The sequence below is a fragment of the Sebastes umbrosus genome, chromosome 16 (genome assembly GCF_015220745.1).
Source record: "Sebastes umbrosus isolate fSebUmb1 chromosome 16, fSebUmb1.pri, whole genome shotgun sequence".
Classification (NCBI taxonomy): domain Eukaryota; kingdom Metazoa; phylum Chordata; class Actinopteri; order Perciformes; family Sebastidae; genus Sebastes; species Sebastes umbrosus.
The window spans coordinates 22,257,025-22,281,674 of record NC_051284.1 but is presented as its reverse complement, the minus strand read 5'-3'; the positions used below and the strand labels follow the sequence as shown (position 1 = coordinate 22,281,674).

The 24,650-nt window shown below is 41.7% G+C and overlaps 1 protein-coding gene across 1 annotated transcript; it reads left to right on the top strand.

Annotated features, from left to right (window-relative positions):
- Positions 1-1,034: 1,034 nt before the first annotated feature.
- Positions 1,035-24,000, top strand: atr (ATR serine/threonine kinase). The gene is made up of 48 exons (XM_037746388.1): positions 1,035-1,087; positions 1,223-1,314; positions 2,974-3,126; positions 3,265-4,172; positions 4,284-4,426; positions 4,679-4,849; positions 5,076-5,239; positions 5,511-5,663; positions 6,159-6,357; positions 6,469-6,725; positions 6,854-7,050; positions 7,324-7,424; positions 7,762-7,933; positions 8,186-8,341; positions 8,483-8,677; positions 9,052-9,147; positions 9,287-9,376; positions 9,982-10,077; positions 10,266-10,396; positions 10,671-10,814; positions 11,154-11,247; positions 11,364-11,489; positions 11,663-11,869; positions 12,060-12,173; positions 12,536-12,651; positions 12,755-12,875; positions 13,476-13,613; positions 13,712-13,883; positions 14,074-14,240; positions 15,048-15,212; positions 15,864-15,955; positions 16,223-16,314; positions 16,439-16,616; positions 16,720-16,905; positions 17,021-17,180; positions 17,444-17,623; positions 17,804-17,946; positions 18,082-18,179; positions 18,375-18,604; positions 19,274-19,408; positions 19,994-20,194; positions 20,871-21,014; positions 21,807-21,957; positions 22,066-22,222; positions 22,459-22,612; positions 22,771-22,922; positions 23,273-23,378; positions 23,509-24,000. Exons 1-48 carry the CDS (start codon positions 1,035-1,037, stop codon positions 23,680-23,682), a joined length of 7,824 nt encoding a protein of 2,607 aa, XP_037602316.1. The 3' UTR covers positions 23,683-24,000.
- The last annotated feature ends 650 nt before the right edge of the window (positions 24,001-24,650 follow it).

Sequence of the window (24,650 nt, the reverse complement as noted above, 5' to 3'; positions counted from 1 at the left end):
ACATTAATGCAGCAGCAAATATAATTCATTAATAGAATATTAACTGAAATGTGCCATGCTGTGCACAGTGAGTACTTTTACTTTTAATACTTTAAAGGTCCCATATTGTAGTGACATTTCCATGGATTTTATACTATAAAGCAGGTTTAAGTTCTATATAAATACTGTGAAAGTATTGTAACGCTTAATCTACAGAGATATACACACAGTCCATATTCAGAAATTGTGTGTTTGAAACAAGCCGTTTGGATTTCTGTCCATTTGTGATGTCACAAATCTACAATATTTAGACCATTTCACAGTTTTAAACGTAAACATTCTAAATGTGTCCCCGTTTATATCCTGTTGCAGTGTATGTGAATGACATCAGCTGACAGGAAGTAAACATGGACCCAAACTCTTGCCTAGCAACGCAATTCCGTTGAAATGCACTAAAACGGAGCGTTTCAGACAGAGGGTGAATACAGGTATATTCATGCATACAGGATGAGGAAAATAAAGGGTTTTTTTTATATTGCAGCATTTAAACATGTTATAGTAGAAACAAAAAATACAAGTATGAACCTGAAAATGAGCACGATATGGGACCTTTAATGAGAACTGAAATGTGCCATTCTGCAGAGTACTTTTAGTTTTAATACTTTAAGTATATTTTGATATAAATATATTTTTTTTTTACTTTTGAATAGATTACTTTTACTTATAATAGAGTGTTTACACAGTGGTATTAATAGTTTATTCAATATACTGTATTTACTTTTTATGGTAAAGTACGTTAACAAACACGTCGCCAGGGGGCGCATTTTGCAGTTCGCGTTTATATTCAGGTGTTTTGACCCTCGGTGACTGCCGTACCAAAACAAAACACGTCATTTTGGAGCGAAAGTTTTCGAAACACATGACTTGAAGGATGGACCACCATGAGATGGAGAGGACATGTAGACGTGCTCTGGTTAAAATAACCTCACTAATTTAATATTTATTCTTTAAAGAGGTTGTTTGTTAAAGTAGCGACACACTAAGCGGCTGTAAACATGGAGGGACTGGAGATGTCTGCGATGATTCCGGCTCTTCAGGAGCTAGCCAGGTCAGTGACAGCTAAAGGTGGCTAAGCTAACTAACCCAATGTCAAAGCACAACTCACTTAAGTTAAGTTAATGGAAAACCTTCGTTGTACTTCATGTTTCCATAAATAACGTTACACCGTGTTGTTATATTTCAGTGCCAGCGCGGCTGAGTACGAGCAGGCGGTGCAGAAACCTCGACAGATCCTCTGTCAGTTCATTGACAGGATACTGACAGATGTGGACGTCGGTAAGTCTCCAGCACATTATAGAGGGGGAGGTGGACTCAATTACAGAAACACCCGACAGTACAGGACAGTACAGTAGTAAATAACAGCTTGTTAAAGCTATAAAAGCTTTAATTGTTAGTGGAGACTGCCAGATGTTGTACTGTAACTACTGTTTACTTTCCCTTATGTCTAATTTCCTCTTGCCACAAATGTGCACTGCATCTGTGGCTGATGAACTTTAGAATTGTAAACACTGAGTCAGTGGTACCAGACAATATAAATGTATAATGTAACCTTAATCCCTGACCATTTTTAATTCAGGAATTGCTTTTAAAAAATAATATTTTTTAATATAAGGAAAACCTATCTGCCAGGGTGGCAGGTAATCTGACATGTTTACCTGCCACAGGTAACATTCACCCTTTGTTTGTCAGGTGCTAACTTCATTCCCTGATCCCTACATAATATAATATAACTTTTATTTAACTAGGAAGTCGCCTTGATATTAAAACCTCTTTTACAAGTGAGACCTAGCAAAGACAGGGTCAAATAGCAGCATCCAACAAATAAAGACAACATTGAATCACAACAGCAACAATAGGTACGACAAAATACATTACATCATTATACAGTGCATTAACAATGCAGCATGTTGATCATGTGTTTGCTATTTAATTGAAACAACTGCAGCTTGCAGTGACCACTTCCTTTATTCTATGTTTAAAATCATTAAAAGAGGTACGGGTCTCAAGTTAAAGCTTGGCCTGCAGATCGTTCCAGGACCAAGGACCGTAGTGGAACCGGCTTGTTTTGCCAGCTTCTGTACTGATAGAAGGCACTTTAAACTGAAGCCATTTATGTGACCTTAGATTGTAACTGTTGTTGAGAATTACAGAATTACTTAAGTAAGTCGGAAGTTTGCCAGAGATGATCTTATAGACTAAAATGTACCAGTGTTGTAACCTCCGCAGAGTGAGGGATGACCATCCTAGCATGCTGTATAAGGTACAATGATACACACTCTTAGCTACCTGTTTGGTTTGTTTGTTTGTTGTTTTGGCCTGGGCTCTCCCTGAAGTTCAATTTAGGCCACAATATTTGGTAATGAAAAATCATAAATTGAACAATCTGACTCCTCATATTATTCTAGCCCAGCTTGGGGTTGTGCCATCTATCTGGCCACTTTGTACCTCTGTTTTAGGTCTCCCAAATCCCTCGACTAGCATTTGAAATAAAGCTTTGTGAGTTTAAACAACCCCCCTGCACATTATGTGTTTATATTGATTGACCTGACAAAGGCTCTATGCAGTTAAAGAGGTTAATGGTTTCCAACCTTTTTGGCTTGTTACCCCTTAAAGTGAAACAAATGTGGATTTCTGACCTCTTGTCGTAGATTACATATGATTCTGAGCTTGAGTGTTTTTTGGCTTCTCAGATTTATTATCTCAGATTTTGTAATTCGTTTAGGCTCGAAGATTAAAACTATGCAGCATTTCACACACAAAAAAACAAAAATGTAATTTTGTGGAGCAGAAAGTGTTTATTTTTCTTCTAACCCTTTTATCATACTGTGACTTTTCAGATTGATCTTAAATTGCAACCCATGGGGGGAGGTTCCTGATCTCCTGACTGGTTGTGAACCAGTTGGTTGATCAAATCTATTGTCTGTGTTCTTCCAGTTGCTCTAGGGCTGAATAAGAAGTCCAGTTCAGAGCCGGCCTGTGTGATGCTGCTGGACTTTGTGCAACATATCATCAAATCCTCGTCTCTGATGTTCGCGAACCCTGCCTGCCAGCCTGCTGAGTACCCGGACACCACACAGAGCTGTACTGGTACGGTAGATGCTCTTCAAACAATTTTTTTGAAGATTAAAAAATGTCAAAAATATTCTATTCCTATCTATATCATTATTTTGTGCTTTTCTTTCCCCCCTCCACCTCTGATGTCTCCTCATTCCTCCCTGGATTCAGACTTTAGTAAGTGGGTGGCGGTGCGTTTGCTCCGCGTGGCAGCAGCTCCAGACTGTGACGTCATCCACGGGCGGGCCTCTGCTGTGTTGTGCTCTTTACTTCACACTCTCAGAGCCAGGGCGCCATTCATCTGCAGCCGCCTCACTCAGGAGCTCATTTGTTTGGCCCAGGACCTCAGCAACATCCTGTACACTCATATCGCCACGCTGGCAGGAAACGGACACACTTTGGGCATTCACACACAGAGCCGATGGCCTGTCACACTCGAGTGCTTCGGTATCTCCTCTGTTTGTGCCTCCTCATACCTCACCCCCTCTCCTCTTGTTCTCTCCTCGCCTGCCGCCCTGGAGTCGCTGACTGCCGTGACGATCGGTGTCGTAACTGACACCCTGCGGGGAGTTGTCTCCCGTCATGACATCAGCGTGGCCTGGGAGACGGCTTGTTCTTTCCTGGCCAATGGCAACACAAGGCTGAGGAAGCTCTCCATGGTGATGCTGAGTCGACTGGTGGAGCTGGGAGGGTTTCCTGAGATGCAGGGCCACGAGTTCTTCTCGGCCTATCTTCAGTTGCTGGAAACACACTCCTACACATACACAGCAAACGTAGATGAGAAACATCCGTATGACGGAGAGCTGCTGCACCTGACTCGCTGTGTGTTCCAGTCGTCTGGTGTCTCTCACTCACACTTTGAGCCCATCTATCTCTCGCAGATGTTCGAGTGTGTTTGTACCCTTGGAGGTTCAGATGTCAAGTTGGGGACAGAGGTTACTGAATCGCTCTGCTTGCTGTTCAGCTTCTTGCTGTCTGTCGCCGTAGTTTACGAAAGTGCTGCATTGCTAAGAAGGCAGCGAGTCACAGAGGTCTGCAGGACGCTGGCACGCACCGTTGGAACAGAAAATCAAGCCGAAGTACGATTCTGTTCTTAACGTTAAAAATCTCTCCCTCTTGCTGTTGGAACGTTTGTCACATCTTTTCTCTCTCGCCCTCCTAACAGTATCTGTGGCACTTGTATTTTACAGTGTACGGAGGGGTTTCTCCAAGCCGCACTGAAGGCGGAGACTGCTATGGTGATGCAGAAGTCAGAAGATGGAGAGACTGCTGCCAAGAAATCCTGCAAATCTGCCATCAAGTCAGCCAGCAAAACAACAAAAGCGTCAGCAGCGTGAGTTCATAAACATTTGTGTCCTGTTATAGAAGTAGGCCACTAATCAAGTTTAGTGGTGTAGAAGACGGCACAATTATTCTCACTTGTTTAACAAATGTGTTGAAAAATGCTGTGCTGTAGCTGCTCAGTTATGTGTATCTCTATCTCTATCATTTTTTCCTTCTTATAATTTTATTTTGAGACATTTTTCAGGCCTTTCTTTGTTAGTGACAGTAGAGACATCTTGTTATTTAAATGATGTGTCTTCAGTGAGGTGGACATGCGTGTTGGCAGTGAGGTGTGGGCTGTGGTGAACAGTCGGCTGGAGGAGCTGCTGACCTTTTTGAACTCTGACGGCCCTGAAACCAAACAGACTCTCTCTGCTCTGGAGGGTCTGGCCCTCATCCTCCACCTGGCAGCCCTCTGCTCCTCTCCCACCAGGTAATAAATAAATACATAAACATTCATACCTGCTGTCACTCTATCTCTCTTTCTTTATCTTTTTCTTTTCATGTCTTACACACAAAAATACTATCTTTCCAGTATACTTTTTAAATGTTTTGTCTCTCAACAGACAACAAGAATTTCTTACTTTGCTGACTGCATTATTGTGTCTTTCACTGAGATTGTTCTGTCACTCTTTGTCCCTCGGCCTCCTTGTTGACAGTCCTTCTCCTCTTCTCTGGGTGCCCACCGAGACTCTGGGCAGGGCCCTGAAGAGCTGCCAGTCAGTGTTAGAAGGAGGTCCTCAACCCGACTTAAACAAGGACTACTTTCAGTCTGCTGTCCAGACTACTGTCAGGGTCCTGGACTCCATCCTCTACCTGACAAGTAAGGATATATACCACATTATACATGCCGTTCCTGTGGATTTTACTTATTTGTTGATGTGTTATTTATTTACTATTTACTTATTGTATGTCACAACTAAAGCATATTGTCAGTTATTTTTGCCATTATTCCTCATTAACGAGTGTAAAAACAAGCTTTACTCTAAAATATATGGCAGAAATCAACCCCAAAGCACATCCTTTTAAGTACAGTTCATTGATCGCCATCTGTTTCCATCACCGGGTGTCTATGTGTGTGTGTGTGTGTGTAGTGAGCAGCCACAGTGACGACGGGCTCCAGCGGCGAGTGTGCGCTCTGCTGTCTCTCCCCTGGGTGTCTGAGAACAAGTCTGTCTCAGCCTATAAGAGTTCAGGATTCCCCTCCTGGCTGCCCGCTTTGGCTCACAGACTCAGCCTCTGTTACTGTGAGTATTTCTCCTGTATCACAACTCAGACGGGGTTCCCGCGGATCCTGAAAAAGTCTTAAAATGCATTGAAAATAAGGCTAAAAATAAGGCCAAATTGGTATTAAAATGTCTTAAATCAATCTTTCAAAAGTCTTAAAAATGCTCAGACATGGGAAGTAGGATTTTATTAATCGTTTTGTTTCTGACATTTCAATTTGAAATCTGAAAATGATTAGTAACATCTATTTTTTAAATAACTTTCAGAATGCCTCTCGCATTAACGTCAGACAGATCAGGATAGCGTAATGTCAAATTATCCCTAACTCTAAGTAATTGATTTCCATTTTTTTCTTCAGTTTTTGTTATTTTGAAGTTGGTTTTAATAGAATTTCATTCAAAGTGGCATTAAAAAAGGGTTCCATAGTTTGTTATACAATAATTTAAAATAATTTTACCAGGACATTTCCATTGTGAAAACTTTGAATTGACTTCTAACTTGTTGTGTGTTTCCAGCATCTGAGATCCAGGCGGACTGTGTGTCACTGCTGGCCCTTCTGCGTCGTGGTGTGTGTGAGACGTGGCGTGTGTGCGTGTTTTCCAAGACGTTGCTGAGTCCAGATGAGGCGGTGAGAGCGGCAGCAGTCCGGGCTTTCCCTCTTCTCCTTCACCACCTTGGAAACTCACACCACAACCTCATCAGCACTACTCTGCTGTACGCACATGTATATCTATAAACAGTATGCTTACAAATGGAAATGTTCTCTCTTTCTTTGGTGTCATTTTTTGTGCTTATTTTAAGATGTTTTAAACCTTCTTTCATCAGTCCCAGGCTGGAGGACAGTTCGGAGCAGGTGAAGAAGGAACTCGCCAGGATCATCGGTCAGCTGAGCTGTATCCAATCAGAGCTCTCCCTGCTCAGTGACACCCACCCTGAGTCCGCTCGTCCTCCTGAGATCCTCTGCCACCAACTCAGCCTCGCAACAGACCATGCTGGGAACACTTCTCCATCCCTCAGGGCGTGTGTTGTCCGACCCTTCCTGCCACTGCTCAAACAGCAAGCTCCAAGTAGTGTTAAACAAGGTATTTTGGAGGGGTTTTTTTGTGTGATTAGCTTTAACAACATGCAGAAAGGCAGTACATTGCTGGTAACCTCCTGTGGATTATTTTCAAATGCAGTATTATTTCACTTATTTATTTCACTTTCTTAGCTTTCCTAGAAGCTCTGCCTCACCTCTGCCAGCACGTGAATCTGGTTGGCGGAGACAGCGACTCCCAGGCAGCTCTCTGTGCTCTGATTGGTCTAATGGAGGACTCGGATCCAGTGGTCAGAACACGCTTCAGCCAATCGGTGCGTTTCCTGCTAACAGAGACCACCAGAAACTCCGAGCAGGGCTCTCTGAGTGAGGTGAGCAATTCCAGCGGTGACACTCAAACGTCTAAACATCTAAAGGCCATCGTTGTCATTATAAATATATTATTGTAAAAGAAAAAGAGCATAACATGTTTTAAAAAATGCATTTAGGTGATTACTGAAAAACATGTCAGTTTTATATGCTGCTATGTGAAACATCAAGGAGGAAAGTTTTACATTTATAATTGGTTCATAAATTTTTTGGGGGGTTATGACTTGTGTAAAGTACTTTCACTACTTACTACGTGTTTCTTCCCACTATCCAAGCTCCTGGTCGCCCGTCTTAAAGAAGCATTCAACAAGGCTAAACTCAACAGAGATGACGACCTGCGCAACACTCTCATCCTCACCACCGGAGAGATTGGCAGGTACAGGTGGCCTTTGTCTCTATACAAGACCCCAGAATAGCACCATCAGATGTGTTGTGATCACTCAAAAATACCTTCTTTTGCTCAACATCTGGGATCAAAAAAGTACATTTATGTATGACACAAGCACGAAGGCTAGCAAAATCACTGTCATCATTTGCTCATCTTGTTGTTTAATGTAGTATAGTTTTATTATGTTGCATGTTTCCTGTCATCGTTCTTGTACATCACATTTTTCATTCTTGCCTGTTTTGTATTGATATATAGTCTGTGTTAAATCATGTGAAATTGAAATTTATGAAGAGATGAATTGTCCATTTCTCTCCTCTCCTGTCAGGGCGTCTCAGGGTAGTTTGGTGTCGTTCTCTCTGCTGAGGCTGCTCCACTGTCTGCTGTCCAAGTCGTCCCCGGTGTCTGTAGCTGCTTACGCTCAGATCAGAGCTCTGGCCACTGCCAAAGGTCTTAAACTTCAGACCCTCTTCAGTCAGTACAAGAACCCTATTTGTCAGGTATGAAATCTTTAATGCTGCTCCAATAAGCGGATGGTCATTGAGAAATTTAAAGACTCTAAGACGGTCCATAATGCTCGGAATAATAATTAGATATATTAACAATACTATAATAATAATGCTTTTGTTTTTTGGTCTCTGCATGATTGCATGTATTTTTATGTGGAGAGTAATTTGAGGGAGCTGTGTGTAGCGATTCAGAGATGTAAAGATGTGCTGGCTTTAATTTAATTCTTTCTTCTATGTGTTTAGTTCCTGGTGGAGTCGCTGCATTCGCGTCATGCATCGGCCTTGCGGAGCACACCGGATCAGGGCAGCGAATCAGCCAATCAGAGAGAGCTGGCCCTGGACATCCTGGCTCAGATCGCACACGCTTTTGATTTCCCAGACCTCCACCGCTTCCTCACTGTATGTCAAACATGTACCGTAACTACACAAAAGTACACAGTATACACAGTGGATGTTGGATGTTGGATGTGATACTGTTTTATGTACGGTATAATATGTTTTTCTGAGCATATATGTTCTTATGCATACTTGTTTATGTAGAGGACCCTCCAGGTGCTTCTGCCCTACCTGGCGGCCAAAGCGAGCTCCACTGGCTCCGCCCTCATCCGTACCCTGGCCAATGAGCTGAAGGCAAACAGGAGAGAGATCCTGATCAACAACTTCAAGTACATCTTCAGCCATCTGGTCTGTTCCTGCACTAAAGAGGAGCTAGAGAGGGCTTTCCATTACCTACAGGTATTAGTGATATTACTTTACCTAGCTGTAACCTGCACATTCATGCTACAGACAACAGAACAACTAGTCTTACATTGTGGCCATGTTGTCGTTAGTAATGAATTTATATGTCATTGGCATTGTCAATAGAGTAAATAAATAATACAAAAGGACAGATTTCATCATTAAATGTCACCGTCACACAAATTAACTTAATATCTTGTATGATTTAAAGCACTAGAGTCCACCCACTTGGGCAAAAGTAACCTTTGGCAGAATGAATATTAAGGTTGGGTCGTTGCCGTTCTCTGACAAGGCTGATCAATAAAGCAATGTCTGTTGTACATAGTAAATAATCAGATTACCAGACTGATTTATATTTGTTTTCCTCTCAGAGTGAGACAGAGATTGAACTGGGCTCTCTGTTAAGACAAGACTTCCAGGGTCTTCACAACGAGCTGCTGCTGCGCCTCGGAGAGCACTACCAACAGGTCAACACACGCACATAAACACAAGTTCCCCTGTTTTTTTCAGTATATATTCTTGAGTGCATACATGTCAGTAATGAATTCACATGTGTTGTTTACATTAGTTATTGTTCACACCTGTGTATTTTACATTTCTATGTAGGTATTCAATGGTCTGGCCATCCTGGCTTCCTTTGCGTCCAATGATGACCCGTACCAGGGTCCCCGAGACATCACCATCCCAGAACGCATGGTACCTGTCAGAGTTTAATTATTAGTATTAATGCTTTACGTTGTGCTTTAACTAAATTATTTATTTATTTATATTTAATATTTTGTGCTCACCTGAAATTATAACAGACAGGGTCAAAATGTATCTCAGTCTCAAAGGCTTCTAAACAAACCACAGTGCATTCATTATACTTTATATCATTGTTAATATTTTTTAGAGATCTTTTTAGAGTCTGGTAAACTGTACATGCAGATGCACATTTTATAGAGTTAATAAAACAAATCTATAAATTAATCAATTGATAATGAAAACAATTGTTAGTTGTAGCCTCATTCACTTGCGTGGAAATTTGTCTTTGGCTTCACAGACATGCATACACTTAAAACAACTTCACAGACATAGACTTAAAAGCTTCCTTTGCCATGGGTTAAATTACATGAGATAAAGAAAAACAAAGTAAGTAATAGCCTAAGTGGGACAATAGTTGGGATGAAAGTGCTAAAATATTAACATTTAATACATATCTTAACTTAAATACATTATTTTTTATATTATTAGAAATTATTTGAAACAAAAAAATAATTCTGTTTTTCCTCACTTGTCTTTTTTTGGTCGTTGTGTGACAGGCGGACTACCTGCAGCCGAAGCTGCTGGGAATTCTCGCCTTCTTCAACATGCAGCTGCTCAGCTCCAGCGCAGGAGAGAAGGACCGCAAGAAGTTGGTGTGTTGATCCACTACTAATTTGATATTGAATGTATTGTTTCAGTAAGAGAGTTCACAGAGCTGCTGTTTGAGGTCAATATTGTTCACAGCAATTTTAAATCTGATTTGGTAAATGTTGTTTGTCCACTCCCATTCTGCTCAGCTCGTATAGTGTAAATGAAAGCATCCAACCTGTTTTCTGTGCAGGCATTGACGAGTGTGATGGCTCTAATGCGACTGATGGGCTCCAAACACATCAGCTCTGTCAGAGTGAAGATGATGACGACGCTCCGCACGAGCCTCCGATACAGAGAGGACTTCCCTCTGCTCTGCTGCCAGTCAGTACACACACTCACACTGACACAGGTCACATAGAAACTGCTTATCTGTGGTGTATTGCTTCTGTTATTTAGTTTCCCTGGCCACATTTAGGAGAAGGTTGCTAAAGATAGCTGAACCACTGTATGGCTGCCAAAACTGACAAAAAAAGACAATTTACATACTTGATATTCAACTCTCTTTGTCTACTCATTCATGCCACAGTCCTGTGTGATTAGCTCAAACCCCTGCGTCTGACTCTGTATTAATTCTTCCTTCCTCCTGTGTTGACAGGACGTGGGAGTGTTTTGTGAGGAGCGTGGAGCCGGCTCACTTGGGACCTCTGCTGAGTCATGTTATTGTTGCACTCCTGCCCCTGATTCCTCTACAGCCCAGAGAAACCGCTGCCATTATCCGCTTTCTGATACTGGACAACAGGTAACACACATACACACAAGCAAATTTTAAATTGACCAAACTGGGCCTGTACAGAAAGTTAAACATAAAAAAAGGCAGAGGCAGCTGTAGTCCTTTAACCACAAGGTTGGCGGTTCCATCTAGAGCTCATACTGTCCCCATGTTGAAGCGTCCTTGAGCAAGACATTGAACCCCAAGTTGCTCCTGCTTTAATGAAAATGTAGATTTTCATGTTAAAACAACATTTCATAACCTCAAAAACAGTACTTGGGTGTTTGCCTACCCCAGCTTTAATAAAGAAGTCATCACCTAATTCCAGACTTCCGATAGCAGTGGTCTAATTTGGTCGATTTCCCACAGAGACGAAGTCAACGACTACCTCCATGAGATTTACTTCCTGCCAGACCACCCTGAGCTGAAAGACATCCACACTGTTCTGCGGAACTTTAAGAAGGTCAGTGTGGACAAGAGGATGATGAAGGAAATGAAGGATGCAGATGGTGGCGACGGTTATTGGTTGGCATCAGAGGTGAAAATGTACGGTAATACACTCTGTCTGATTCCACCCAGCTGACAGCCAGCAGCAGTGACCTGGCCGCAGCGCTGCAGCTCTCCATGAGAGCCGTTCAACATGAAAACGTTGACGTCAGGATTCATGCGCTGACCAGTCTCAGGGACATGATGCACAGCAAGCAGGTACACAAACACACACACAGATTGTTAGACAACTACCTCTGAAAGGAGTCCAAGCTTCTTGTTTGCAGGTTATAATAGAATGTTCTACTATTCTATTAGTTAGTGCCTTGTCATCATGTCTTAAAGTTACCATAACGATACCATAAATGTGTTTTTTGTGTTGTGGACTGCAGGAGTGGCTGCTGCGGCAGGTTTGTGCGAGTGAGGCGGTGGAGCCGGTGATCTCCAGCCTGGTGTCGGTGCTGCTGAAGGGCTGCCAGGACTCGTCCCCCGAGGCCAGGCTCCTCTGTGGGGAGTGTCTGGGGGAGCTGGGGGCCGTGGATCCGGGACGTCTGGACCTGTCACACACACTCACCCATGGCGACCGCAACACCTTCGTGGTAAGCTGGACAAGACCAAAGCTGTGTGAATTCAAAAACATGTACAGATATATAGCTTGTAGCTTTGGCACCTAAAGTCTGCATTCAGAGACATACAGTTCTGTTGGTTTGACAGAGGGAAAAAAGATCCCCCCAGAATGGAGCATCTCTGTCAGAAACCAAATGTAAAAGTATATTTTCCTGTGAACAGAGTGGAGTTGATGATCCCAACTTCGGCTACGACCTGCTGACTGAGCTGACCAGAACATTTCTGGCTTACGCGGATGACGTGAGAGCACAGGACTCTGCTGCTTATGCAATTCAGGTACTCACACTTGTGCAAGCACTCACTTTGCACTTTAATTAGTGTTAGCCTTTCTGTCTCTTTATTTGGCTACTGGTGCAGTGCCCGTTCAAAACGTGCCTGCTCGGAACGGGACGATTGTTTGGCCTCCGGTATTGCTGATTGCAGCTTTCTCAAGAACCGCTCATCCAAACAACTTCCCACTAGACACTGCGCTTCCTTGGGGTCTGATCAATACACCCGCCAAGTGTGAAGTCAATCACATGAACGGTTGTCAAGACAATCTAAGGACAGTCATACAGACAGACAGAGACTCCTTTCATTCTAGTTAGATGTATTGTCTGTAAAATGTGTTTGTGTTGGTGCTGTCATGTGCACTGTAGGAGCTGCTATCCATCTTTGAGTGTCGTGAGGGTCGAACTGACTCACCGGGGCGCCGTCTGTGGAGGAGATTCCCAGAGCAGATTCAAGAAATACTGGAGCCACACCTCAACAGCAGGTATTCAAGTTTACACACACACACATAGACTCATACGCATATACAGTGCACTTCTAATGGTCTCACATAATTCAGAGATCAAATCCATTCTCTCTATTTTCAGGTATAAAAGCAGTCAGAAGGAAGTCAACTGGTCTAAACTGAAGAAGCCAGTGTACTTAAGCAAGAGAGGCAGCAAATTCTCTGATTGGTCGGCCACCTGGGCCGGATACCTCATCAGCAAGGTCAGCTGGTTTATCTTTCACTTATGAAGAGCCAAACACATACACATCTACATGGATCATGTATCCATCTCTTACTCTCTTACTCAGTACTTTGTATTTTATAGAACTGACACTTTCTTTCCGAAGATCTTTGTTCGCAGCGGACCTAATAACATTATGACATTTTGAATATCATAATGGAGATCAAAATATCCACAGTGAGAAAGTCTCTTCTTGACGAACTGTCATATGACAACTGATAGTTCACTAAAAACATGCACAGGTTTCAAGCACATTGAGACCAACAAACAAGAAAAACGCTATATATTCAAGACAGGAATTACAAGTACAAGTACGTAATCATTACAAAAACAAAACATAAATCCTTCTGCTGTGCAAGTGTGCTGTAATCTTAAAAAAAAATCCGATTTTGTCATTTATGAAGATGAAGACAAAAAATAAATTGCATTAAAGGCATATAATATAACCAATTATATGTGTTTTGTTGTGAATATCACATCTTTTATGAAAAACGTGAAAAGCACATTTATTTGTCTCTACAACGGCATAAACTTTGTGTTTCAAGTCGGAGGTTTTAGGAACTGGTTTTATGTGTTTTAGGTGAGACACGAGCTGGCCAGCAGAGTGTTCACCTGCTGCAGTTTCATCATCAAACACGACTACAAGGTCACAATCTACCTGCTGCCTCATATTCTGCTCTACATGCTGCTGGGCTGCACACCTGCAGAACAACAGGAGGTGAGGACACACACATGTATCACTTACAAAAGACATGTTAATCCAGATTTTTTTGGGGGTTTGTTTCGTTTTGGCGTTAATAACAAACCTCCCTCCAGGTAACGGAGGAGATGTTGGCGGTGCTGACGGCGAGTGATGGACGAGGAGGGGGACGTGATCAGGAGACGGCCTCCAGCTTATCACAGCTCAGCACTCAGACTGTGTTCAGCATGATGTCTCACCTCACACAGTGGAGCCGCCACATCCTCTACTCCAAACCCAAACACAACGGTTAGTGATACCCAACACACAAATCTGTAATCTCTGGGTTTTCACTGCAATGCTGAAACGCATCAGTTGGACCTTATTTGCACCTTAGTTTCAATGAACTGAATGTAAATGCATGTGTCCTTGTTGTTGTTCACTAACCTGCACGATTAACACACACTTGAAAGTAAATAGCTGAAACGTGTTATTGCAGAGAGCGGGGAGTACCAGCGCGTGGTGGCCTTCCTCAAGGGTATCCCACAGGACGTTCTGGCCAAGGCCTCTCTACGGTCCAAAGCGTACACTCGTGCCCTCATGCACTTTGAAGCGTACATCTTAGAAAACAAAGAGAACATCCAGGACCATCTCACCTTCCTGCAGGTCAGACAACAAGTTCATTAAAGGGTTTTCATTGCTAAAGTGTGTGTGCTCATTTCCTCTGCTTTTAGATTAAAATAAAAAACAAGCTGCTTGGGGATATGTTGGCATGATACTCATTGCTTAGAAAACATGTTACCAATATATGATGGCTTATAGAAGGTATAATGTACATGGAGCTGGTCATTGTTGTGAAATAAACCCAGACAGGGTGATGCAGGACTCTTGCATCCTTCAGAGTCCGACATCAGAAATGCGCCCATAGCAACGGTCTGTTATACATAGCAACGGTCTGCTATAAAGAAATAAGAACGCCGTGATTTCTGTAGTAAGTAGCCGTGTCATAAGCGTTTGCGTTGGTGTCCTGCTCACCCTGTCTGGGTTGATTTTGCAATAATGGCCCACTCACTATACATTATCCCTCACTTAACACTAACTCTGCTTCATGTGTTTGAGTATATAGACCTACATTGTCTTGTTAAGTGCAACGGTGCAAGTCTAACAATATCTGGTGCTGTATAAAACCCTGATTATAGAGGACTAAAATATTCTTTTTTATATACATCCATGCTGATAGATGATGATAGTAAACCACTCACCTCATTAACATGTGATTTACACCTTTAGCTCATCTTTGTAGTAGACAGTGTTGTTGAGGCGATATGGCTGAAATCAAAATCACAATATTACAAAAGATGTAAAATAATCAGAAATGTTCAAAGCAATGAAATATGCTCCAGTCTGCGGGTATGTATTACATGACTGCAAACAAGCTCTCTGAAATCATTCTTGTATGATTGGCTGTTGCAGACTCTGTACGCTGCCATGCATGAGCCTGATGGAGTGAGGGGGGTCAACGCCCTGAGGAGGGAGGAGCCGTCGCTACGGGAACAGATACTGGAGCATGAGAGCATCGGCCTGCTCCGAGACGCAACCGCCTGCTATGACCGGGCCATACAGCTAGAGTCAGACCAGGTATACCCACACACAGACAGTACCATGTTTTAGTGCCTTACTGTTTCTGCCTTTCATTCTTTACTTTACTTCTTTTTTTTGGAGTGTAATGTACAAAACGTCAATAAAAAAACTCTAAAAACATTTTAAAATCCTAAAAGTCTTCATGATGTGTGTACATACTGTAGAATGTACTCAGTGCTGCAGTATGCAAACGATGAATACTATAATTTGTATTCCAGAAAATGGTCTATACTGTAATACAAATGGTGTTCACATTTAAATGTCACACCAGAAATAGGCTGCGATTCCTTTTCAGTTTTGTTACTTTGCGACATTCTTATGATGAAATGCTGCACGATGAAGTAGATATAACTTTAAATTGATCTCATGGTCCTCCAGGTTCAATTTAATTGCTAAGTTCTAAATTTGCTTTCTAAAATCTCGCCATATTAGAATAAGTTTCTGTTCTCAGCTCACCAACATTGCAAGCAGCAAATATAAAAAGTAATGCAAGGTTCAGAGCAATAGTGTATTAAACAATACTGGAAAGGGAAAAGTGGTCACTATACAGTATAATAATTGCTTATATTAAGATTAATAATAACATTGTTGTATCTTTCTGTAATTTTTTCCCCTATTTCATTATTGTCATTGTCCCTTTGTTTATAGATTGGTCACTATCACGGTGTGATGACCTCTATGCTCGGCCTGGGTCAGCTGTCAACAGTCATCACTCAGGTCAATGGAGTACTGGCCAACAAGTGAGACACACACACACACACACACACACACACACACACACAGTGTACATTTTGGCCAATGTCATTCTCACTAAAGGTGCTTTTTTGATTCAAGTTAAATCCACTTTAACTGTAGGTTGACAAGGAATACATTGGTTTATGTTCATGTTAATAATGTGCCATGACCTCATGATAGTTTCTTAACTAATGAACTATTGTATTTTATACTCGGATAACACGTATGTCAGTGAAAGTCTACTGAATTTAGCTATATATGTATACATTAAGGCACCAGTGGAAGTCGGAGCTGAACACCTACAGGGTGGAGGCGGCCTGGAAGCTCGGGAAATGGGACCTGCTGGAAGATTATTTGAGTTCAGGTAATAAAACACACAGACGATACTTGAAAGCTGCAATGAATTAAACCGTCTATTGGCAGAAATAGATATCTTGTTAACACATAAAACTGAATGACTAAGTTTTGCACTTTCACTGTGTCCCCAGACCGTCAGTCCAATACCTGGGGTGTGCGGCTTGGCCAGTTGCTGCTGTCAGCTAAGAAGCAGGATGCCCAGATTTTCTATGAGAAGCTGAAGCTGGTGAGGAAGGAGCAGGTCGTCCCTCTGTCTGCAGCCAGTTACGAGTGTGGAACCTACCAGAGAGGATATGAGTACATCGTCAGGTCTGTGTGTGTCAGTGTAGCATTGAAATCAGTTGCATGTAATTTTGTAGTTGATTCCTGGTTGTCAGTAGCAATAACTTGTGAATGTGTGTGTTTGGTTTAGGCTCCACATGCTCAGCGAGTTGGAGCACAGTTACACGGAGCTGCAGAAACAGAGGGAAAGCTCCGCCCCCGGCCTCAGCCAGCTGCCTCCTCATTGGTCAGATCGACTGGAGATGACCCAGAATTCCTTCAGGGCCAAGGAGCCGGTCCTGGCCCTCCGTCGGGCCCTGCACAGCCTGGGACCACAGTAAGGATGTAGACACATTTGTGTTAAGATGTCAAGCTTATGAGCATTTGCTTTTGTGGCTGTTTTATCCATGTCCAGGCCACATCACAAATCAGGCCCTGTGTTTTCTCGGCAGGCCTCTGAACAAGGAGCTGGTTGGGGAGTGCTGGCTGCAAAGTGCCCGCGTGGCCAGAAAGGCAGGACACCACCAGACTGCCTTCAATGCACTACTGAACGCAGAGAACACACTCCTGGCTGAGCTGGTCACCGAGAAGGCCAAGTGGCTTTGGACCAAGGTATAGGCAACCCTTTTAGCAATTTTTTTGTATGTCCATGTTTAAAGTACACTATCAGCATCTCGTGTGTAAAGCTGACCCTATTCAGAACCTGATTTACTACTAAAACTCTCACTAAAATGCATAGTAGTGTCAGCTGATGCGTGTTGGAAAATATCAAATCATTAACCAGCATCTAGCATATGTGCTTTCCTATTCACATTTCAGTTATTTTTGTAAGGAAAACAACATCAATAAAACCTTCTGTGTTGGTGTGTCGTCAGGGCGATGTACACGAGGCCCTGATCGTCCTGCAGAAGGGCGTGACCCAGTGTTTCCCTGACGATCAGCCACTGACGGACCCTCGCAGCCTGCAGACCAAAGGCAAGGCCATGCTGCTGGTGGGACGCTTCATGGAGGAGACGGCCAACTTCGAGTCCAATGCCATCATGAAGGCATACAAGGTAAACAAACAACCAAATAAGCTATGATAGGAGGGAATGAACCACTCTGCAGGAAGTCAAAGACATTGATGTTGAACGATAGTACACATATTGGGTATGTAGTGCATAGCATGTGATTTCGGATGAAGCCTAATTGTCGGTTGCAGCCCTGACTTAAAGTGTGTTTGTTGTGTTTTTTAGGATGTTACCAACCTTCTGCCTGAATGGGAAGATGGAAACTTCTACCTGGCCAAGTACTACGACAAAGTGATGCCAATGGTGACTGACAACAAGCTGGAGAAACAGGGGAACCTCATCCGATATATTGTCACATATTTTGGAAAGTAAGTTATTGTTCTTACTGCTGATACCCAGCCGTTCAGTCTATGAGCAAAGCTGATTAAATACTGTTATAACTTCCTTCGTAGACTCATTAGTTTCATCATAAGTCATTTAAATCTGGGTTGTCTCCCTCCCAGAGCCTTGCAGTTTGGAAACCAGTACATCTACCAGGCCATGCCTCGCATGCTGTCTCTCTGGTTGGATTTTGGAGCCAAAGTGTGCGAGTGTGAGAAAGGTGGGTGGCCAATAATGACTGGAAGTGTGAAATAAAGATCCACAGGGGGCAATGAGATACTTCCAGTGTCTGGCGTACTCTCTAGCAGTTCCACCACTTTATGCCTATTTACTTTTAATGAGCTGTTAACACCAGAGACAGAAAAACATATGTAAACATATTCAAATACCATCCACACATCCCTCTCCACCACAGCGGGGCGAGCAGACAGACAAATGCGACAGGAGCTGGGGAAAATCAACGCGGTGGTGAGCGAGCACTGTGCCAACTTGGCGCCGTACCAGTTCCTGACCGCCTTCTCCCAGCTCATCTCCAGGGTGTGCCACTCCAGCGACGAGGTCTTCACCGTCCTCATGACCATCGTGGCCAAAGTGTTCCTGGCGTACCCCCAGCAGGCTATGTGGCTGATGGCTGCTGTCTCCAAGGTACGTGTGTGTGTGTGTGGTCAAGAACTCCTAAACCCTGTTTGTTTGAATGCCTGCATATTTCCACATCTGCCATCTACTAGAAGTGTATGTAGGGAATGGGAATGTGACGTCACCAACAGCAAGTCCGACATTTTTGGAGGGTAAAGTGTAAGACACAAGACACATCAGTGACCGTAATGGGTGGCGAGCTGTCAAAGTCCTCCTAACTTGTAAAGGATCAATATCATGAACTAACTTCAGTTTTGTAATATATCGCCCCTTTGTCTCTGTCAGCTTCTCTTTATATGGGCATTTGTCTTTTACACGTACTTTATACATTTCTGGTGATGAACGACTGGCAGATGACAGATGAATAGACCGGTGACGGATAATGACAGCTACCGTAGCTCTGCCCCAGAATGCTCCGCCGATTCCCATTCCCTATAGTACACTGTATGTAAGCCACTGTGTGTGTGAACTCTGTCTTTTGTGTGTTTATTTCCTTTCCTTAACTATAATTGTAATTTAACGGATCAGTTCCCTTTTAAAAACATTACAAATCCTTTCTACTGTGATTGATCGACCAGATGTTTTAGCACCTGCATAAACTCACCAGACTATTAAATTGCTTTTTCTAAAAAAGTATTACCTCACATTCACTCCTGACTGTTTGTTTTTTTATTTCAGTCTTCCTACCCCATGCGTATGAACCGCTGTAATCAGATCCTTAAGAAAGCAATTAGTCTCAAACAGTCTCTGGAGAAATTCATTGGAGACGCCAACAGGCTGACTGACAAGCTGCTGGAGCTCTGCAACAAGCCGGTATACACTCACACACACACACGCACATACATAAACAAGTATTATATAGTATATTACATAATATTAAAATAGAAAGTACACTTCCAAACTCTGGTAATTTTAGGCTTAAGAAGGTTTTCTAAACTTTAGTTTGTGAATTCTTAATCTTAAAAAGATTCGTTTTTTTTACCTCAAGATAACAAATGTGTAAGTTCATTATAAAAGTAATAAAGCATGTGTTCATAGCATAGAAATAACATTGTAAAGATAGTGCTTTATACAAAGTAACATTTACTAGTTTCTTTCTATGGTTGCATGGCATATACTCTAAGGTACTATTCATTTGATGAATGCATGTTGTTTCACAATCAGTTTCAATGGAGTGTGGAGCCGCAGCATAAAAATATAGTCGTTCACATATTTCAAAAGCTCGTTATAAAATCCTCCTAAGTGAATATGGATCAACACATTTTATTGGTAGACAAGATTAGATCAAGTAAACAGTTATTGATCCCCTTCTGGAACAGGAGTGCTTGCAGTAGCCAGTAAAAGAAGATCTATTAAGGTAGCTGTGAATATATATTTCTGTGTTTATGTGTCCTTCAGGTGGATGGTAACAGCACCACCCTCAGCATGAGCGTTCACTTCAAGCAGCTGAAACGTCTGGTGGAGGAGCCGACCTTCAGCCAGATCCTGATCCCACTGCAGTCGGTCCTCATCCCGACGCTGCCCTCCACTGGCGGGGCGAACACACAGCACGACGCCTTCCCCGGACACTGGGCGTACCTGGATGGCTTTGAAGACACAGTAAGAGAAAGGCAAAGAGGGTGTTGGTTGTTGTCAACAGTGGTGGAATGTAACTAAGTACATTTACTCACGTACTGCTCTAAAGTACAATTTTTAGGTACTTTATTATTATTATTTCCATTTTATGCTACTTTATACTTCTACTCCACTACATTTCCAATATTGTACTTTTTACTCCAGTACATTTATTTGACAGCTTTAGTTACTTTGTAGATTCAGATTATTAATACAAAATATAAATCATCTAATACATTATTATATATTATTATAGGTGAAGCTACCCAGCAGTGTATAAAGTAATTAAAATTAGTTTTAACCAGTAGCTAGAACACATTAATGCATCAGTAATAATAATCCAGTAATATAATAAACATTATTATAAAACGGACAATTTTTGATGCTGATACTTTTATACTTTTATTTAGTATTGCTACTTTTACTCAATTAAAATATCTGTGTACTTCTTCCACCACTGGTTGTCATAAGTATTTTAGTAGGAAGGTGCCTGATGAAAAAAAGTGTTTCATGAAACACGGTTACAAAGATCATAGTCATAAAGAAACATTATCTAAGATAAGAAAATCTGATTTTCTGATCACAGAAATCATCTTGAAGTGGTGTATGCCTCGTAAACCCTGACCTGTGTGTTTGTTTGTGTGTGTGTGTGTGTGTGTAGGTGGAGATCTTGGCCTCGTTACAGAAGCCTAAGAAGATCAGTCTGAAGGGTTCAGACGGGCGGAGCTACACCATGATGTGTAAACCTAAAGACGACCTGAGGAAGGACTGCAGACTCATGGAGTTCAACTGCCTCATCAACAAGGTGTGTGTGTGGTATTCAACTCATAATGAACAAGTTATTGGTTTACTAAGTCTACCTGTACAATACTTTCAGTATATTGGAGTTATAGTTGTATATTGAGTGGTCATAATCGATCCCCTTCATTTATATGAATAGAGGTGGGAAAAAAATTAATATTAGTAATTGTCAATGTTTTATTATGCAGTCCAGTACAACGCAATTCATACAGCTTTTATTCATTAACTATAAAAAAAAAAAAAATAGCCAAGAAATGAAAAAGGGACATATTAAAAATAGAAAAAAAAATAAAGTTATCAACATTTAATGAATACATAAATTCATAGTTTGCTATATGATCAACTAAGTCTTAAGAGAAAATGAATGCATCAGTATAAACAATAAATGTATACATAAGTATATACAGACACACATTTACCTCCATACTTACAAACAATCTAGATTTTGCTTTTACAACAGAAAAAAAATGGAAAATGTATTACATTTTTAAGTCTTCTGTGTTTTAAATTTTATCAGTTTATTTCTCCATAGTTTGCACCTCCTGAATTGTAATCCTCCAGTTAATTAAGTTCAGGGTGGGATGATATCTTTTGCTTCACTTTGTAGAGTTCAATCTGCACTTCCCCTACACAGTGTGACCAGAAACTGAACAAAAAAACAACTAAAATGTGATTTATTAGAGGGCTGTTGTATTGATCCCATTACATGTAGTTTATTGTTAGTCTGCTGTACTGTAAAGTCAGCAGAATTTATAGTATGTGTGTAAATGCTTTCTGTGTGTGTTTGTATGTGTAGTGCCTCCGTAAAGATGCTGAGTCGAGGCGGAGGGAGCTACATATCCGCACCTACGCCGTAATTCCTCTCAATGAGGAGTGCGGCATCATCGAATGGGTCAACAACACCGCCGGACTTCGACACATTCTCACCAAGCTGTATAAAGAGAGAGGTATACTCCCACATAAAACCTAAAAATAGAAGTACAGATAAACAAACTGTCTGCGTAATAAATGTTATGAAACAATTTCATTTGGTCATATTTGTATGTGTGTTCTAGGTATCTACTTATCAGGTAAAGAGCTCAGGAAGCTTATTCTACCGAAGACAGCCCCCTTTGAGGAGAAGCTACGAATCCACAAGGAGGTGCTTTGTGTTCGGCACCTTCCTGTATTCCACGAGTGGTTTCTCCGGACCTTCCCCGACCCTACATCATGGTACGACCCTACCTGCTCCTCTCCTACAATTTATGTTTCAAAAGCAGCGTTAATAAGCTGATTTTGTTGTCTGTCTGTGTGTGTTACCACATTTGAAAGGAACAGTTTTAGTTCTGGATTTAGAAATTTTGCAGTTTTTGGATGAATATGAATTTGAAAATGGTCGAGTTTCGGTTTAAAGTTACATTTAGGATCAGGTTAAATTCAGGAATCTCACTCATTGTGTGTGTTTACAGGTACAGCAGTCGCTCTGCGTACTGCCGCTCCACTGCTGTGATGTCCATGGTGGGCTACATCCTGGGTCTGGGAGATCGCCACGGAGAAAACATCCTCTTTGACTCTTTCACTGGGGAATGTGTTCACGTCGACTTCAACTGCCTCTTCAACAAGGTTTGTCTCAAAATATAAATGATTAGCAGTCATATATATTTTAAATCGTTCAATAGAAATCATTAAAAAAAATCATAGAAATTGTTTTTATGCACTACTTTCTGTTTTCTCACCTTTCCCTGCATTTCTCTCATGCTCCTTCTTTCCGTCTCCACTAGGGGGAGACGTTTGACGTGCCTGAGGTGGTTCCCTTCCGTCTGACCCAGAACATGGTCCACGCCATGGGGCCCATGGGCACCGAGGGTCTCTTCAGACAGGCCTGTGAGGTCACCCTGAGACTAATGAGAGACCAGAGGGAACCGCTCATGAGGTACACAAATATTAACACTTTATGATTATTGAATAATCCTGTCAAACCTTGTTTCAATAGAGTACAGAAATAAAATAAAAACTGAGTAGAGTAGCCTGGGGTTAGAGTAAGTGTACTAAGAAAGGAGCATAAATTAACTAAATGTAGATTCAAGACCATTTTGAAATTAATGGATTTTTAATATACTTGACACTTAAGTCTTAAAACATGGTTATATATGTGATGACGATGCTCACTGAATAATTTGTAATGTGTTTGTTTTTTTTCCGTCCCAAACTTATATAGTTAGTGTTTTTTTTTTAAAAAGGTGACCATATTTATTTTTTCATGTTTTTAATTTTCCCTCTAAGTGTGCTTAAGACTTTCCTTCATGACCCGCTGGTGGAGTGGAGCAAACAAGCCAAAGGACTTTCTAAAGCTCAGGCCAACGAGACAGGAGAGATAGTTAATGAAAAGGTGTGTGTGCATTTCTTGGATTTTACCTCTGGAAGTATGTTTACATGCATTTACAGCAGCATGCGTGTCTAATATAACCTATAAATGTCACTGTTTTGTCTTGAATCTTTCCCCCTTTCTTCTCTGCCAGGCGAAAACCCACGTGTGTGACATCGACCAGCGTCTGCAGGGCGTAATAAAGAGCAGGAACAAAGTGCTGGGTCTACCTCTGTCCATAGAGGGACACGTCCACTACCTCATACAGGAAGCCACAGACGACAAACTGCTCTGTCAGATGTATCTGGGCTGGGGGCCATACCTGTAAAACACACACCTATGTTTACAAAATGAGAGGAAAGCATTTTGAAGTCAATTCAGGAGAATTTAAGATGCTTTCCTGTCATCACATGCCAACACAAGACCACTTTAAGTGCCCTCCGAGGTGGCTGCAAGCAATTATAACAAGTGCAAAGGAATACTTGCACATAATAACACAAAAACATTCATGACTGTTGAAGAGCTCTTCATAATGCCATTTTTGTTTGTTCTTCCATCATTGTTAAGTTTCCTGTTTTCTGGAAACAAAAGATATTTGCTGCATTGTTGTACATACTCTTGTAATAAAAGATGTGTTTTGCAGATTTGATTTTGCAGGTTAATGTGTATGCAAGTAGTTGCTTTCTAATCTCTTAACCCTCCTTAGAATCTCTTTAGCAGTCAGATTGTTTTAATCCCCTCTGTGTGTGTGTGTGTTTCTCTCCTCTTGCACTTACCCAGCGGCCCAATCAGCTGACCTTTTTCACAGGAGCACCAATTAGAGCTGCTCATGAAAGCTTTAAGAGGCTGAAGAAGACTGGGTGAGGATAGTAAGGTTAGTATGGGATAGTATTTCTTTAATAAGTGAGCAAGATTTTTGTCATCCAGTCATGGGTACAGACATTCAAAAGGTCACTGTATTTTGTATCATCACTTTTCTCATTTTTGTCAATGTCTGGCTGCTGTTTCGGCTTTCTTTTGGATAGAAATATTTTTGCTTCAAATGAAGAGGAGCTTTCCAAACCAGCACCGGATATGGGCCTTTTTTGAGTGACTTTTTACATTATGGCAAGATCATCTTTGTACAAGTGTGCTGGAGCTTCTTTCTGGGGAAAACAAGTTGCATTTTGCAGCTAAATTCATTGTTTTTTTCTGTATGTTTAGTAGTTGACTGACTGGCATATAGGCGTGTAGAGATTAGACCATTTACATTATGGCAAGATCATCTTTGTACAAGTGTGCTGGAGCTTCTTTTCT